At 41.1% G+C, this 15,288-nt stretch overlaps 1 protein-coding gene across 1 annotated transcript in view; it reads right to left on the bottom strand.

The window, feature by feature from the left end:
- PLCXD3 (phosphatidylinositol specific phospholipase C X domain containing 3) overlaps window positions 1–14,777 on the bottom strand; it is a 39,554-nt gene extending 24,777 nt beyond the window's left edge. Inside the window, exons 1-2 of the mRNA XM_026035659.1 lie at window positions 14,702–14,777; window positions 1,471–2,179 (exon numbers count right to left, since the gene is read on the bottom strand). Coding sequence (XP_025891444.1) covers window positions 1,471–2,179; window positions 14,702–14,777 — 785 coding nt within the window. The remainder of the gene's footprint in view (window positions 1–1,470; window positions 2,180–14,701) is intronic.
- Window positions 14,778–15,288: the final 511 nt, after the last annotated feature.

Genomic DNA, 15,288 nt, shown 5'->3' with positions numbered 1-15,288 from the left:
AGAAAAATACTTTCTAAAGATACTTTTGAAAGTCAATTTGTTTTGCAATGATTAAGATCCACGCAAAGAAGGAAAAATAAATTTTTAGACTAGATTTGATTACACACTGTGGCTCACAAGAAATCTCCATTAAAATCTGGAGAAATAAAAAAAAAAACAGAAAGAAAACACTGTCAGGTATTTCTTTCCTAATATTTACTGGCATTGTATATAAATTGGTGATAAACTCAAAATTTGATTTAGATAAGAGATAATAAGAGTTCAAAAGTTCAAGTCATTCAAAACTCATCCAAACATATCCAATATTTCTACTTTTATTTTCTCCCAAGGAGCTCCAAGAAAGCACATTTTTAGCTAGAGAGGAAAAAATGTTACTGGCTAACTAAGAAAAAAAAAGTAATTTCTCAACTGTGCAACTTCATGTTATTAAGAACACACAGTAATGTTTATCAGAGCAAATAACACAACAAGAATGAGCTCTCCAAACAATCTGATCGYTTAACAGTAAAATCAATAGCCAAAGTAGAATTTCTGTACAGAGAAGTGCTCTTCAGATGCACCAGTAAGGGAGATTCCCAGTCACATGGAGACTATCAATACYTAGGGGGCAGATATGCGAGCAACCACAGGTACATTTGTACAAGCATTTCTGATTCATATTCAGCTGCTCATAAAATCTTTTGTGTCACCAGTTTATCATGGCAGGTGAYTTTTTTTTTCTCCTCTAGTCTACATTCACTTGGGAAAGCTGTCATCCAAATGGCTAAGTGCTTCTCAAAAATGAGGCATGTTTTTATTGCCAGGTGTTGTGTTATAGTCATTGCGCCATTCATCATCTACCAGGATACAGCATTCCCAAAAGACTTTCCTGGCACAGGCACATCCATCCAGAGAGCAGAACATTAACAGGCCATTGATCCCCATTATAAAATTTTCCACTTTACAACATTTTTTGTTGTTGCTGTTTAGAAACAGCTCTTACGTCTTGGCATTAAATTTCAGGTTTCCCACAAAGTTGTCAAGAACATAGTCCTAGATATATGCCTTTAAGCTGAAAATTGGCTGTGATTTATCAAAGTCAGAACGTGTGCCTTGCATGGACAGTGGCTTTTGTAATGTAATAACTAATGGCCTGTCAACACAGTATTTCATCTATACCACCACTACAATGATCTGCAGAGTCTTCCCTCAAGAAGAAACAAAAGAAAAAGCTTCATTCGTGGAAAAAAAMTTGCTAATCCAATAATATCTCATCAGGCTTTAGTACCAGATTGTTTTCAATACACAAAARTTTCTCCTTAAATGTGTTTGTCTTTAAATATTTTAGGATTATGCCTAAATTCCCACTGTATCCCACAGTACAATGGAAAAAGGAAACACACCTGCTGGATTTCTTCAAAAGGAACTAGATAAGCAATAATACCATACAGATTCAACACAGTCAAAACACATTACCTTCCCCAAACTTACCTTTCTGTGATTGTTTCTCTAAGACCACTAGCAACTCCTTTCACCACTGTACTAGCCTTTGGCGTCAGCACGACTTGCGATATAAAAAAGGAGCCCTTCTTTCTTCTTTCGGTGATTGATGCCTGGAGAAACTGAATCAGTTTTTCCGGATCTGTTGTGTTCGCCCAGGGTGCCGGCATCATCTGACCTGGCCAAAGAAACGGTACCTCAAGAGCCACTGGGCTGTGATAAAACACCAGCACTTGGTGTTCCTTTTCCCACAGGTACTGGAGACTTACTTCATGGGCAAATATCGCTGGACACATTTTGTTTCCGTATGTGTCTTTGAGCATTTGGACAAGCTTCTCGTGATGGCATTTCTGCATGCCGTAGAAATGATTGAAGTCCAAGAAGACCACTTCTTTGGGGTGGTCAGTGAGAAAAGCATTGATCTCTTCCAGGCCTTCATTGACTTTGGCACTGAATAAACCATGGGCAAAGTAGAGCTCATTGTCCGGGTCTCTGGGCTTGGTGGAAATCCTAAGATCAAAATACCGAATACCTGCCCCCAGCTGGCTAGTGAAGTTCATTGTCTGCGTAGCCAACCACTTCCTCATCAGCTTTTTAGCCACTGTCCCAAATACAGAGACAAAGTTCTGGACAGTTTCTGGCTGTTCAGGCCCAACCGGAGAGGCTTCATCGATGTAGAAGCTAAATGAGTCATGAGACCCTAAAAACACAACAAAAGAAAACAATCAATATTGCATTCACATATTAAAAATTATTAGTGATTCTTTGTTAATAAATGATCCTAATATGCACAAACGTTCACCCACAGACTCCTCCCTTGACCTTTTACTCAATAAAAGTATGTTGATCAGGCAATATTTATTYCACTGGCACTTCACAACAATTTGAATGAAAGGCAACATCAGTTCTGAAGCTTGAATCCTACTCTTTACCTCTTACTTATACCTTTAACTTTACTGAAGTCAGTACCTCAGAACCTCAAAATAAGTCAAACACTGAAGTCACCTAATAGGAAAGGCCCCTAGAATCAACAACAACAAGAAAAAATCCCAACAAAAACAAAAAAGTAGGAGAGACTCCGAATGAAGCACTGTACACGGTTTGCAGAACAATCCTACTCCCAGAAAGTCCCTTATGGTCAGCTAAAATACTAAAATATTGATTGAAAAATGCCTAAAACATGTAACCTTTCTGAACTCCTCTCTAGTTCAAATCTCATCTAGTCTGCAATCAAGTTACTTAGTATTTTGTTCCTTTTAAATATGCATCTGAAATCTTTGCATCCCATAGAGGAAACTACTTAAATATAACAAATGCAGCCAAGAATAGCATTGATTTCCACTGCTTAAAATAAAGAAGTGCTATTGTATGCTCTCGACAAGAATGGAATAYGCTATTTCACATGCCTATGTACAGAAGCTGCAATTTTTCACAACCTAACACAGTTACACAAAAAAATACAAAGCAATTTGCAACGCAAAATTCTCTTTGTTTCAAGAAAAGAAAAGAGCAGAAAAAGAGAAAAAGGAAAATTCATACATTTGAGCAGCATTTAGACCTTTTACTGATAAAACTAAGAGCATATGCAAACATCCTTCTATCTGTAAATACATTAGAAGTCTTCTGTAAGGGACTTTGTTTTGCTTTACTGAGAGACAACCTGAATTTAGGAGAGGTTTCTCACTCCTGTATACCATCAGCTTTCCAAATACCCGGCAGTAAATCTGGCAGTTTATACAGCAAGGCTGCATTCCTCCCGTGCCAGCCGGGGAGGATGCTTCTGGCCAAATTCCCTGCAGGAAGGAGGTCCTGCCGTTGGGGTCTAACACGCGCAGCTYGCAAAGCTCTTCTGGCCAGCAGGATTTGCATTTCTGAAATGGGGTGCAGCACTGGGCCCTCAGCTCTCCAGCTTCTAGCAGCACAATGAGCTCAGAGCACCTGCCCTGCCTTCKAGCAGGTGCTAGCACACTTTCAGAGTGCTCCTGAAAGCTGCTTTCCCAAACCTGAATTTGGTGGCAAATAAGTATCACATTAATAAAACGCTGCTAGTCAGTCATTGCTGATGGGGATGCTATTTTAGCTGAGATGGAACAAACCCTACAAATTGAAGTGACAGTTACGAGATTTTCTTTTTTAACAATAAACGCAGTCACGACAAACTATCTTAAACTTTGGTTTGAATTTGTCTTTGTTTAATTAGACAACCATCTAACATTTTTGTACACCCCTGCTTTTCATAGTTCTATCTTTGAAATGCATTATATTTAAATTCAGTTTGGATGATGTTCTCTACTGCTAAGTGTTGAAGTGATCCCACACTCTTTGCAGAGTTGGAATCGATCATGGAGTATCTGGTTACATAGTGATATCCCAGGGGACCAGATCAGCATACATAATTTGAATGATAAAACAAATAATTAGAGCAGTAGCTTGCATCTCAGCAGCATTACAGGGAAAAATCAATGAGATATATTAAATGTGCTGCTCAATGTAACCTGCAATAATCTAGAAATCAAAGTAAATCCAGTCTTGTTTAAAACAGGGCATAGTTACTGATATAAACAAAGGATAGATCTTGCAAACCCTCACGAAGTAAATGCTTTGTCCATTGAAGCCTCTCCAATTCCACTAGAATTTTATGCAGAAGAACAAGGGTATATGTATAACATTATTAACTGATTGCAGCAGTGGCCCCAGAATAATAGCAAGATTAATTAGACCTTTTATCTTTCCTTGCCCAGCCTACAGCATCTGGCAACCTAAATTTGCAGAAGAATAAGTTAAACTTGATTACTACAGTCAAGTCAAGAGAAATAGCACAATTGTCAGAGCCAAAAACGAGAATGAACACCATGTCAGTGGACAATTTTTAATATTGTTAAAGCAAAACACAGAGAAGAGAGTGGGAGAGAGGGGAAAACACAGCATGGTTGAAAGCTATTGAGCATTACAAGCAGGATAGCTTAGAAAAATAATTTTTCATTATTAAGGTCTTGAAGGGCAAAACAACAGGACATAGGCAACCTGGACAGCATTGGAGGGAATTTTTTCCCCCACAGCACTCCTTCAAGTAGACAAGGTGCACAGTAGGATCTGCTATGAATAAGGAAGAACTGCATAGGGATGCAAAGGTCAGCCATAGATAGAGCGGCCATATGGTGACAGAGTTGAAGACCTTAAGGAAAGGAGGAAGGCAAGTATCAGAACAAAGAGCCAGAATTTTAGGAAAGCAGTATGAGCTTGTTTAGCAAATGAGTAAGCAGGATCCTGTAGGAGAACGACCTAAAATGCAAAGGCATGCACAAAAACAATGGCTATTCTTGAAATAATACCTCMTTACAGCATAAGTCTCCCCCACTGCACGAGAAAACACAGAGCTAAGGCAGGAAACAATTTTGGTTGAATGGACGTGCTGGAGGAAGAGGCCAAGGGCATTGCGGGGCTGCTCTGTGTTTTTTGGATGGGTCATCATGACTGGAGGAGGTCGCTACGTTTGGCAMAGAGCAAAAGTTATCTGCATCTGCAAAACAGCAAAGCAGAAAGATCTGGGGAACAATCTATCAGATTCATATCAGTCCCAGGGAAGATGACAGCACARGTCCTCAGAGAAGCCATCTCCAGTTTACGAAGGACAGAAAGGTCACTGGGACCAGCCAGCATGGATTTAGCAGAGGCAAAACATAACTGACCAACTCGTCTGCCCTCTAGGCCAAAATGATTGATTTGGAGAAGAGTAATGGATTTTTTTTCTCCTTTTCTTCAGCAAAACTTTTGACACAGGCCCTCGTAACATCCTTATAGCCTAACTGGGGATAAAGGGACTAGACAAGTGCATTACAAATTGTGTGAAAAACCACCAGGGGACCATCAGGCTAAAGTTTAGGAGATGACAGTACAAAGTGTTACTGGCAGCAGATTACAATTAACTCCTTGGGACTCAACACTGGAGTCTTTATCAGCAACATCTGATTAAGTGTCGCTTTACCAGATGGGAATAGGGAGCCCCATCAGCAAGCTTGCAGATGACACCAGCTTGGGAAAGAGATTGATAACTCTGAAGGGGAAAATTGTTATTCAAAAAAACTTCAACAAAGTGGAAGAGAACTGGCTGACCCAAACCTTACGGGGTCCAGAGACAAACAGGAAGCCTTGGACCGGGCAACTCCATTCAGCAGCACAGGCTGGGGGCCAACTGACAGAAAAGCAACTCAGAAAGCTCTGTAGAAAAGCCCTGGTAGTCCTAGCACACTGGTTACACACAAGTCAAAAACGTGCCCTTGCAGGAGGGAAGGCAAATGCAGATTGCTGTGGGTTCTCAAGAGTGCAGCAGGCAGGTAAAGGTAAATAATGAATGYACTCAGCATGTCTGAGGCTGCATCTGGAATAGTGTGTCTAGCTTTTGGTTCTTCAGGACCAAGGAAATACTGACAAACTGTGGCATGTTCAGCAGAGACCTGGGGCACATGATCTGCAAGGAAAGGCTGAGAGTGGGGTCTATTTGTCCTGGAGAAGAGAAGTTCAAAGGGGCCCAGTTACTTTAAGGGAAAGGAGGGAGGGGAGATGTCACTGAAAAGAGTTAGGCTCCATCTTCTCTGCAGTGTASACACATAAACAGGAGACAACAGTGAAAAGCTGCAGCAAGGGAAATTCCACTTAGACATGAGGAGAAAAAAAAGAAAAAACATCTTCCTCACAAAAGTGGGTAAGCAAGGGAACAGGGGCCCAGAAAGCCAAGGGCTCAAAACTCAGCTGGACAGCACAATTAGCTTTGGATTAGCTTCTGCTTTGAGTAGAGTGTTGGATCAGATGACTTCCAGAGCTCCTTTCCATCCCAAATTATTCTGTCTGTTCATCTCTTGCCCTTCCCCAAGGATCAAAAGTTTTGTTTCTTACCTCTCAACCTTAGCCATAATTAGCAAGAGAAAACAAAATATTTGCATCATGCATGATCCAAAAAAATATATTTCAATTTCAACCACTGGGACATTAAATTCTGACAAACTTAGATGTAGCCAAACACTAGTTAGATATTCAGGAGCAAGATGTGCAGTATCACCTACACTGCAAGAAAAAGAGCTGCCAGGACTTTGACTAGAGGAAGCAGTCTCCTGTTTGCCTTACTGAAGTCCCTTAATAAGATTATCAGGAATATATAGTCCACTACAGCTCAGCTGTGGATGTATTTATGGCTTCCCTAGAGGGCTAAGGCCCCTATTTAAAAAATAATTGGACTCAGTGCTGAAAATAGGCCCTCAGGGAGAACATGCTTCTGTTTAGAATTGTTTCTTCAGCTCCACAGAGATTTACAAAGAGACACAGTGAGGCTACTATTTTTGGTTTCTAAGTTTTAACACAGCATCCATAGAGAGGACAAGCATAGCTGCCTCATAACTACTCTCCCCCTGCCTCTCTGGTGGCTCGACTTCTTAACACAAACATGGTAAATACCATCAAAAATAGAAGTACTGAAATGAACRGAGCTGCCCAACATGCTCCTAATGGCAGCAATCACTTTCTGGAAATTCACAAATCACAGCAAAAACACAAGCAGGTAGAAGCACAGTTGCGTGTTCAGGGGCACATTTTGCTCTCCTCTCCCTCTTCCATTGCTTCTGCTGTATTTCAGAGCACATTTCTATATTTCTGCTGTATATTGCTTAGACACCGTGGAGGACAGTCAGGACAAATTCCTTTGACCTCTGGCATACAGGAAACCAAAGCAGACACTCTCCCCATCCCACCTCATCCAATCCTCCCTTCCCCTCCCCAGCAAACAAAAAAAACAAAACCCCGCTCATACCCTGTGAATCATAACCTAGTTGATTGGTGCTTTTGAGGAAGCCAAAGGCTGAGTTCCAACACTTGCTGCACCTTAATATTGTGTTTCACTTCCTTTTCAAGAGGGCCGAGGACTGCTCTCCCAGCCAAAGCCCCATCAGACAGTGCCAACAACAGCGACGTGGTTCAGCCTTTGCAATCCCATGAGCTGCAGCATTTGAGCTGCTTGGGTGATACAAGCTTTGTCTGGTAGAAAGATTGCTCTAGAGAGCAAAGCAAAAACCTCAGAGAGGCTGAATACAGAACACTAGTCGTTCTAACCAAGTAAAGTTTTCATGCACAAGAGGTTGTTTTAGCAACAATTTACTACTGTTTCTCTGGCATCTCCCTGTCAACTATGAAATATGCATGAGGATTATGTTTTGGATTTTTTTGAACATCATTACAACTGCTTCTAAGGGCAGCCTTTGAATGTTGCCAGGAGTCTCCAGAACCATGAAAAACAATGTGCCCTTGATCTGGCCAGAAATATTATAATTTTAAGTTATTTTTTAAGAGACAGCTTCAGAACTATGACCAGGGTCTGCACGCCACTTTTTTTCCAACATCTGCCCCAAGCCAAGCTGTTAGTGAGCATCTCGTAACTCATAAAACCAAACCAGACAGAAGATGGAGAAAGGTCTACTTTGTTTTTAGGCCAAAGATAACCGGCAATTATCACAGCACTACATGCAAGCTGTGGCTAAAAATCTGATTACATTAATCATTATTCAATTTATCCTAGTACACTTAGTGTGCATAAAGTATACCCACATTCAGYCTCTTAACAGCTCCCTCCTGCAGAAGCTTCAGTTTCTTTTTTCTTAGAATGCTGCATCAGTTAATATCACATTTCAAGCCCTCAATGCTGCGCTGAAAAGTAAAGAAATAAGAAAAAGCAAACGGTAATTATATTTCTAGCTCTCTAAACACTGTGAGCATGTGTCATAACTATGGATGTCAAGGCCAATTCTGCTAGGGAAACTATTCTTTAAGAAAAAATTAATACCTGTTGCCCCMCTGAGAGCAAGCTTTCTCTCTCACTTTCCAACTTCCTCGCAGGCCTGTAATTATTTGTGTAGGAAGAGGCACTGCAATGTTTTCTACGACGCTACTTAGCACAGAGGGGCTCCCACCTCTTCCCAGACGAGCCACCTCCGGAGAGACTTCGTGCCGAGAGTGCCCAGAGACGGCGGCACGGGGAGCGTTCCTCGAATAGCAGGGCCTTCCTGAGGGCCCCTGCTCGCTATTAAATGAATTATTAGCTCCACCAAACAGAAGGCTCTAAATGAGCCAGTCTTTCTCAGAGAACTGTGACATGAACATCAGTGGAAGCCTGGCAGAGGCCRCAGATGCTGCCACAGGGCAGAGCGGGACAGATCAGGCCCGTTTCCACGCTCACCGAGGGCACCACGGCGACACGGCAGCAGCTCATCCTCATCTCAGCAGCCCTGCTCCCTGCTCCCCACCTCCCCGGCCCTGAGCAGCTCAGCAGAGCACGGGGTGGGCTACCAGAACCCTGCAGAGCTCTAAACTTGGGCAGCATTCGGGACGTTTCTGCCTTACAAGTGCAGAAATGGAAACAATCAATTAAATTCAAGAATCGGCAGGTACTCTTTGGCCACTGTCTTTTTGCAACATGGTCTGAAGTTCTAGGCTGTACACTGGAGAGAAGGTAGATGAAGAAGGAGATGGGACTGCTTGAGAAGGTAGATGAAGAAGGAGATGGGACTGCTTGTGTGTATGCTAACTGCAAAAAGACAAAAACTAAGCAAACAAAAACAAATAAGCCATACACACACACACAAACAGATAAAACCAAAATGCAGGTGGTTTGTGTCCTGCGCTGAAAATTCTAAAAAAGGTGTAAGAATGACTTAAAATTCTTAAAACCTCTCCTACAAAAAAAAAMCAAACAAAAAATTTAAGAAGCTATTTTTATTTATTGATGCAAAATTGAAAGGGTGACTATTAGGCAAAAACATAAAAGGATTCATGGAACAAGAAATCCATCTCAATCTAAAAGAAAAAAAATAGTGTGCCTGCATGATACTGGGCACATCCTATGACAGGCAGGTTTCTATGACCCTATCGTTTATTAATTTAACTACATGTATGAAGATGGAGGAATATCCTATATCCTATAGCACAATGAATGAGCATTCTGCAGAGCCCTGTTTTTGATGAACAGCCATATCAGAGGACCATGCACACACTTCCTTGAAACAAAATACTCAGGGGCAGAGCCTGAGCAACTGTCTGCTCCACAAATTGTTTCTTTCAAGCTTTTGCTTTGCTTTTTAGCAAACAGAGCAAACAAATCTCCTGTTATTTCTCCTTTTTGCCGTGAAAGCTCCCTGCATCAGAAATTTCTATCACATCTGACATGCTAGTTAAATACTAGTCTCAGAAGTAAAGTACCATATTAGCTATTTTTCACCTAGATCAGGGAGCAGCATGTAAGAACGTGAACATTTGACAAAGGAAAAAATAGCAAGAGGCATGTCTGATTCTAAGCATAACATTAAAGTGCCAGGAATAGGTTGGGGCATATTTTATTCCAGCATCAGCTCGGTCAGGCTGAGTATGTCATCAGCATCCAAGTCCTATCTCCCAGGGCAATCAGCAGCACTTGAATTGTGAACTCGCAGCTTGGGGACCAGCAAGGGGCTGCAGTGACCCCAGGCAGCCCTGCTGAGCACACGAAACGGCATCTYCCACAGCGAGCGCCTCCCCACCTTAATCCTTGTTCATAACCCGAGTGTGACCAGTGACAGGACAGCCGCAAAGGGCAGTATGAGACTGGGGAGGCTGATAAAGAGAACAGCCCGTTGCTGCATCCTATCCTTCCCTCTCTCCACGCACACAGGAACATAAAGCAGTACTTGTTATGTACTGTACAGCCAGAAGCAATGTTCACACGAAAAAAAAAAAAAAAAATTTAATAAAAACACACAGAAATCAGAGAACCTCTGATCCCTGTGCTTTTATTTGATTTCTTTTCACAAATAACAGCTTTTAATACCCTTGCTAACAAGAGAGAAATTTTTCTCCATTAAGCAATTGGTGGTGATTGCATGGCTCTTAACAGTTATTCCATATTTTTGGCAACAAAAAGTATTGAAAAGTATTTTGGATGCTTGATTTTGCATTTTGYCTATCTCTGGTCTCTTAGATCTGTGATTTTTTCTTTGCAATATATAGCACAATCCTTTCCTAACCCATGGCTGATAGGCGATAAGGACCCATCACTACAGTTCTTATCTTGTTATGCTCACTATTTTTTAAAATAATGTTATATTTCATGTTAAACCTGAGCAGTGCAACTGTGCAATTCCAAAGATCCTTTGCATCATGTTCTTTTTTTTTTCCTATGTCTTTACTTACAATTTTGAGGCTAAGCTAAAGGAAATCAGGAAGTGTGACTGAATAAAGAGATGCTTCATAACMAAACCAGTGAAAGATTGATGCCTTAAAATGTTTTTCCTGTGACTTAAGACCCCTGTGAGGAAGCCACTGCAATCTGAAATGCAGCACCACAAGAATTTTAAAGGCAAGGCATTTTTTTTTTTTTTTGATTGTACAAACACCAAACTCTGCTGCAAGGACACCTGTGATGCCGAGAATAAGGATTCCTCCCGCACGTTAACAAGCGCACTGACAGCTAGTTTATCAGCACTCCAGCACGGGCTGTCCTAGGGATAAAACTGATAGACTTTCTATTGCCATTAGGAAATCCAGACTAGATTCATTTTCATTTTCTCAGTCACTGAGCCTGAAAAAATGGCACAAATCTGAGCAGTTAATCTGATTCTCATGGGGAAAAGAGTACTATGTCATCTTTAAGAAAGATGATTTTTTCCTTCACAAATCCAGAAAACATGCTCAAGCACTTGGACTCCAAGCTTTTTGAAGACATCATTTCAGCACACAGAAATAAGACACAGAGCACTGTTCCGACAGAGGGGCGCTCAGTTTGCTCTGCTGTGAGCAAGGTGCAAGGGAGCAGGACCTGCACCAGAAGTACCCGCTCCCCAGTGCCAAGTGCAGCACTCCTGGTGGTTCTGCAGCACACTTTTTTACCATGTGCAAGCACGACTTGAGAAATTACCCCATGGTGAACRCCCTGGAGGGAAAAAACTGCTTCTAGAAGCCCTCATTTGGTCTCCATCACAGAATCTATATTTGACTTTTGTGTACAACTGTACAAGAAAAAGAATTTCATTCAAAGATTCTGAATGTGAGATTTCAAGGCAGCTGTGGCATTCAYTGGTGCTGTATTTAGACATTACAGATCACTAGATGTTATGCTCTGATCTTGTTGGCACCCATAGGCTGTAACAGATGCCAACATATGTCCTCCTGACATCTAATCCTACACTCACAGAAATACTGAAGACAGAGATTTGACTGGGTGCAGACAATATGAAAAAAAGCATCCATAGCACCTGCAAAATACTAGATCAGTGCCATAAAACAGCCTTTTGAAATGAGCTAACACCAAGTCTAGAAGACAAYGGGCAAAAAAGCTTCATAATGGGCAATAGTGGAAAGATGTAGGCAGTTGGAAAAGGAGAACCTCAAAGAACAAGTTCAAAAAATATATCTGGTAGCTACTAAATGTAAACTAGAGAAAAATGATCTGCACCTTSACTACTTGACTGCAGGGTGTGGACAGACAAGACAGCTTGATCTGCAATCAAACAAGGAGGCTTAAAAGCACCTCCTGTCCCAGTTTGGTGTGACTATATCTGCACCCAAGTCTTTCAGGCCTGACAATGTGGCTAAGGTGAGTGCTGTCAACACTGTGTAGACTTTGACAAGACCGTGGCTACGTTCACACAGGCTCTAGCACCACACAGAAGGCTTAAGAATATCSCAAACCTGTGGTTTGGAGTTACCTGCAATCCCTTCTTCCCCAAAAGCTCACAATCTGATTTTTAAACAAGACTAAACTCTAAAACATGAGGTTTACTATTCCCTCCAAAAATTTAATGCTTTTATATGACTCTAAATGACTTAATGACTCTAAATAATCTTTCCATCCACTCAATTTCTGTAATTTTTCATCTCAGAGAAAAGAAGCTATCACAAAAGAACAAGAASCCCAACAAAACACTAGAGGCCTCAACCAATATGCAAGAAACAGATGCACAGTACTCAGATGCTATTTTTATTTGTAGGTTAATAACAATTACAAATTACATTGGGTTATATTTAAGCATTACCAGAGCTACGGCTAGAAGAGTCTTAGATGGGACTGTAAAATGAATCGATCAGCTACATCCACAAACATATGGGGATTAATAGATACAATTTATTTTGCAAACAGAATGGCAACAGGTGAAGTAACACACCACACAGAATATAAAGGAATCAAACCATCAATGCCCGTCTTTTACTCATCTCTTTTACCATCGTTGTTCAGGCAAATTGAAGCCCTGCACAATCGATCAGCCTGGAGTCCTGCCAAATGCTCTATGCCCAGCAATCCATTTCTATCCAATTCTTTTTATATTATTRTTGCAAACAGTATCCCTGGTTGACTCAAAACAGGAATCAAATAAGACACTATACAATAGCAAGAAGTATAAGATATGAATGAAACAAGTTATAAAATAACCATATTCCACTTCCTAATTTTCCAGTCCACAATCTACACCAGATTCCCAGTTAGTATTTATCAGTACAGCTCTAATTATCCATTAGGCCAATTTATACCTCTGCAGATTTGGCTGTTAGTGTTTGCCATTTAGCACTAGGAAGTCAACGGAAAATCACAGACAGTATTATTGATTAACTCAATGAACACTCATCTGATCTCCACTTGGTCTGGACTCTGAAAATGGTTCTGACTCTAAACATATGAATTAATTTAACTATTTCACATTAACATTACATGAATACAACACATCGTAGTAATTTCCCAGCATGTAGTTGGATACTATCCTTATACTCCCTCTAGCTCATTTCATCTGTTTTCATCCCTCTGGCAAGAGTCAACTTTGAAATAATGAAATTTGTAAATTAGTAAATGTACTTTAAAGACCTTTCAAAGTATCTGAATATAGAAAGATTTCAGTACTGAATGTGCCCCTCAAAAATCGTATTTTCTCAAAACACAGCAATTACTGCAGTCCCTTCTAGAGTGACTGTATTCTGGTTTTGATTATGACACTTCCTTAGCTTTGAAGCCACAACACTGTTGCCTGTAATAATCTTGCAGATGGCAATACCGGTAATAGCACCCCTTAATATACTGTGCTGATTTCAGCAGGAGATCTTCCTTTCCTCTTCTGAATTCCCAAATTACATAGGTCACCCTTTTCTTCTGCACCAGCAGGTCCCATTTTGGATAGAGATTGTCCCCTCTTACTTATGCAAGAATATCACAGCCCAAACTGCCTTGGCATTCCCTTCCCTGTTGCTTTCCCCCCGTAGCTCCGTGCCATCCTGAATATTCATTTCAAGACATTTGCAGGAACTTGCTCAACACTTGCTTGGATCATTTTCAGCACAGTTTTGAGAGGACACAGGCTGCCTGTAGATCCTTTGCTCTAAATCATGAAGTTATTATTTAATAAATTGGCACTGGCAGATACTGTCTCGTTTCCACAGTCCCACTCCACAACTAAACATAATAGCAGCTGTTCCACACTGCTATTATTGCCTTCTTTCAAGTAGGCTGTCAAAGCAGAGTCTGTATCAGACAGAGGCGTTCTTTTTTCCTCCCTCTGCCTTTCTTCTTCCAGTTATAGACATATAAATTAATGATTAATTTTGAGTAACTGAGATCTTCAGAAAAAGTGCTTCTTTGCTCCTTCTTTCAGAAGCATCTGTACTGGAAGGAAAAAAAGACAGCAAGTGATTTGATATTATTTAAAAGCTCGTGAAGTTGGATACAGACTTAGATCCAGGCCATATTTAGCCTCCCTGCCCTTTATTTACTTTTTTTTTTTTTTCTTTTAAGAGAAGATTTTCACAATCTGAATCACTCTCCAGGATGCAAATTTCATGTCCCACTGGAGCCTCATCAAAGCCATGGTGTGTCTCTAGGCAAAGTTCCCAGGACAGCGCTCCCCTCAGACACACAGTGTTCCTCCCAGCCTTGTCCTCAGCCACGCTGACATCTGCCCTTTTAACAGGATCCTTCAGCCAAGGCCACCTGCCACTGCAAAGAACCTGGAAAGCTGAAATCCAAGGAGTCACTAGACCAAGGCAACACAAGAGTGACACTAAACTTCTCCCCTGTGGTGACCCATTGATCATGGATGGTCACCTGAGAAACAAGGAGAAGAAAAGGGAGTTGAAGCACTAGAGCAAACCTGGGAAAACCTAGCGGGCCATGCAGCACCACCCCAGTCAGGACAGCAAGCTGAGTGCAGCCACAGCAGCAACTGCACACTCYGCATTTCTTCCTTCGAGGCGGAGCACACGGTGCTCCAGATGGTGCCAAGCAGACCACCATCCTCTTCTCCCATCCCGGTACCTCGGCACTTGGGTTGTCACCAGGCTAATAGCACATAAAGCAGAAGAAGCTTTTTTTGCTGAAGTTAGGCTAGTASGTTATGCTGCACTCATGACCAGGCCACATGTAGCCTTGCATAAAGCAAAAACACTTGGTTCCTTAAGATGGAAGTATCAAAATAATCGCATGGCATGTTAGTTCTCACCTATGAAAAACACCTTGTCTGTAGTCTTTTGTTGCTAACAGCACTAACATATAAACAAAGAATAAATATGCTCTATCAGAGGGTAGGTTTTGAAATCCAAACATATTCATCAAAAATTTAAATTTGCAGGAAGTCCCTAATTCTGTTTCTCAACTGGCAATCAGCCATTTTGTACATTATGTTACTGACAAACTTTAATTAGCTCTAATTCACACATTATAATCACTGTCTAGAAAATTTGTGATGCACTTGTTACGAAGCAGACTTGCATCTTTATCAACGTGCAGTTGTTTAATATCACAGAAGTCACTAATGTAAT

The sequence above is a fragment of the Nothoprocta perdicaria genome, unplaced genomic scaffold, assembly GCF_003342845.1.
Source record: "Nothoprocta perdicaria isolate Ctin4 unplaced genomic scaffold, notPer1 scaffold_1, whole genome shotgun sequence".
NCBI lineage: Eukaryota > Metazoa > Chordata > Aves > Tinamiformes > Tinamidae > Nothoprocta > Nothoprocta perdicaria.
The sequence above is the reverse complement of the archived record's forward strand: the minus strand, read 5'-3'. Positions and strand labels throughout refer to the sequence as shown.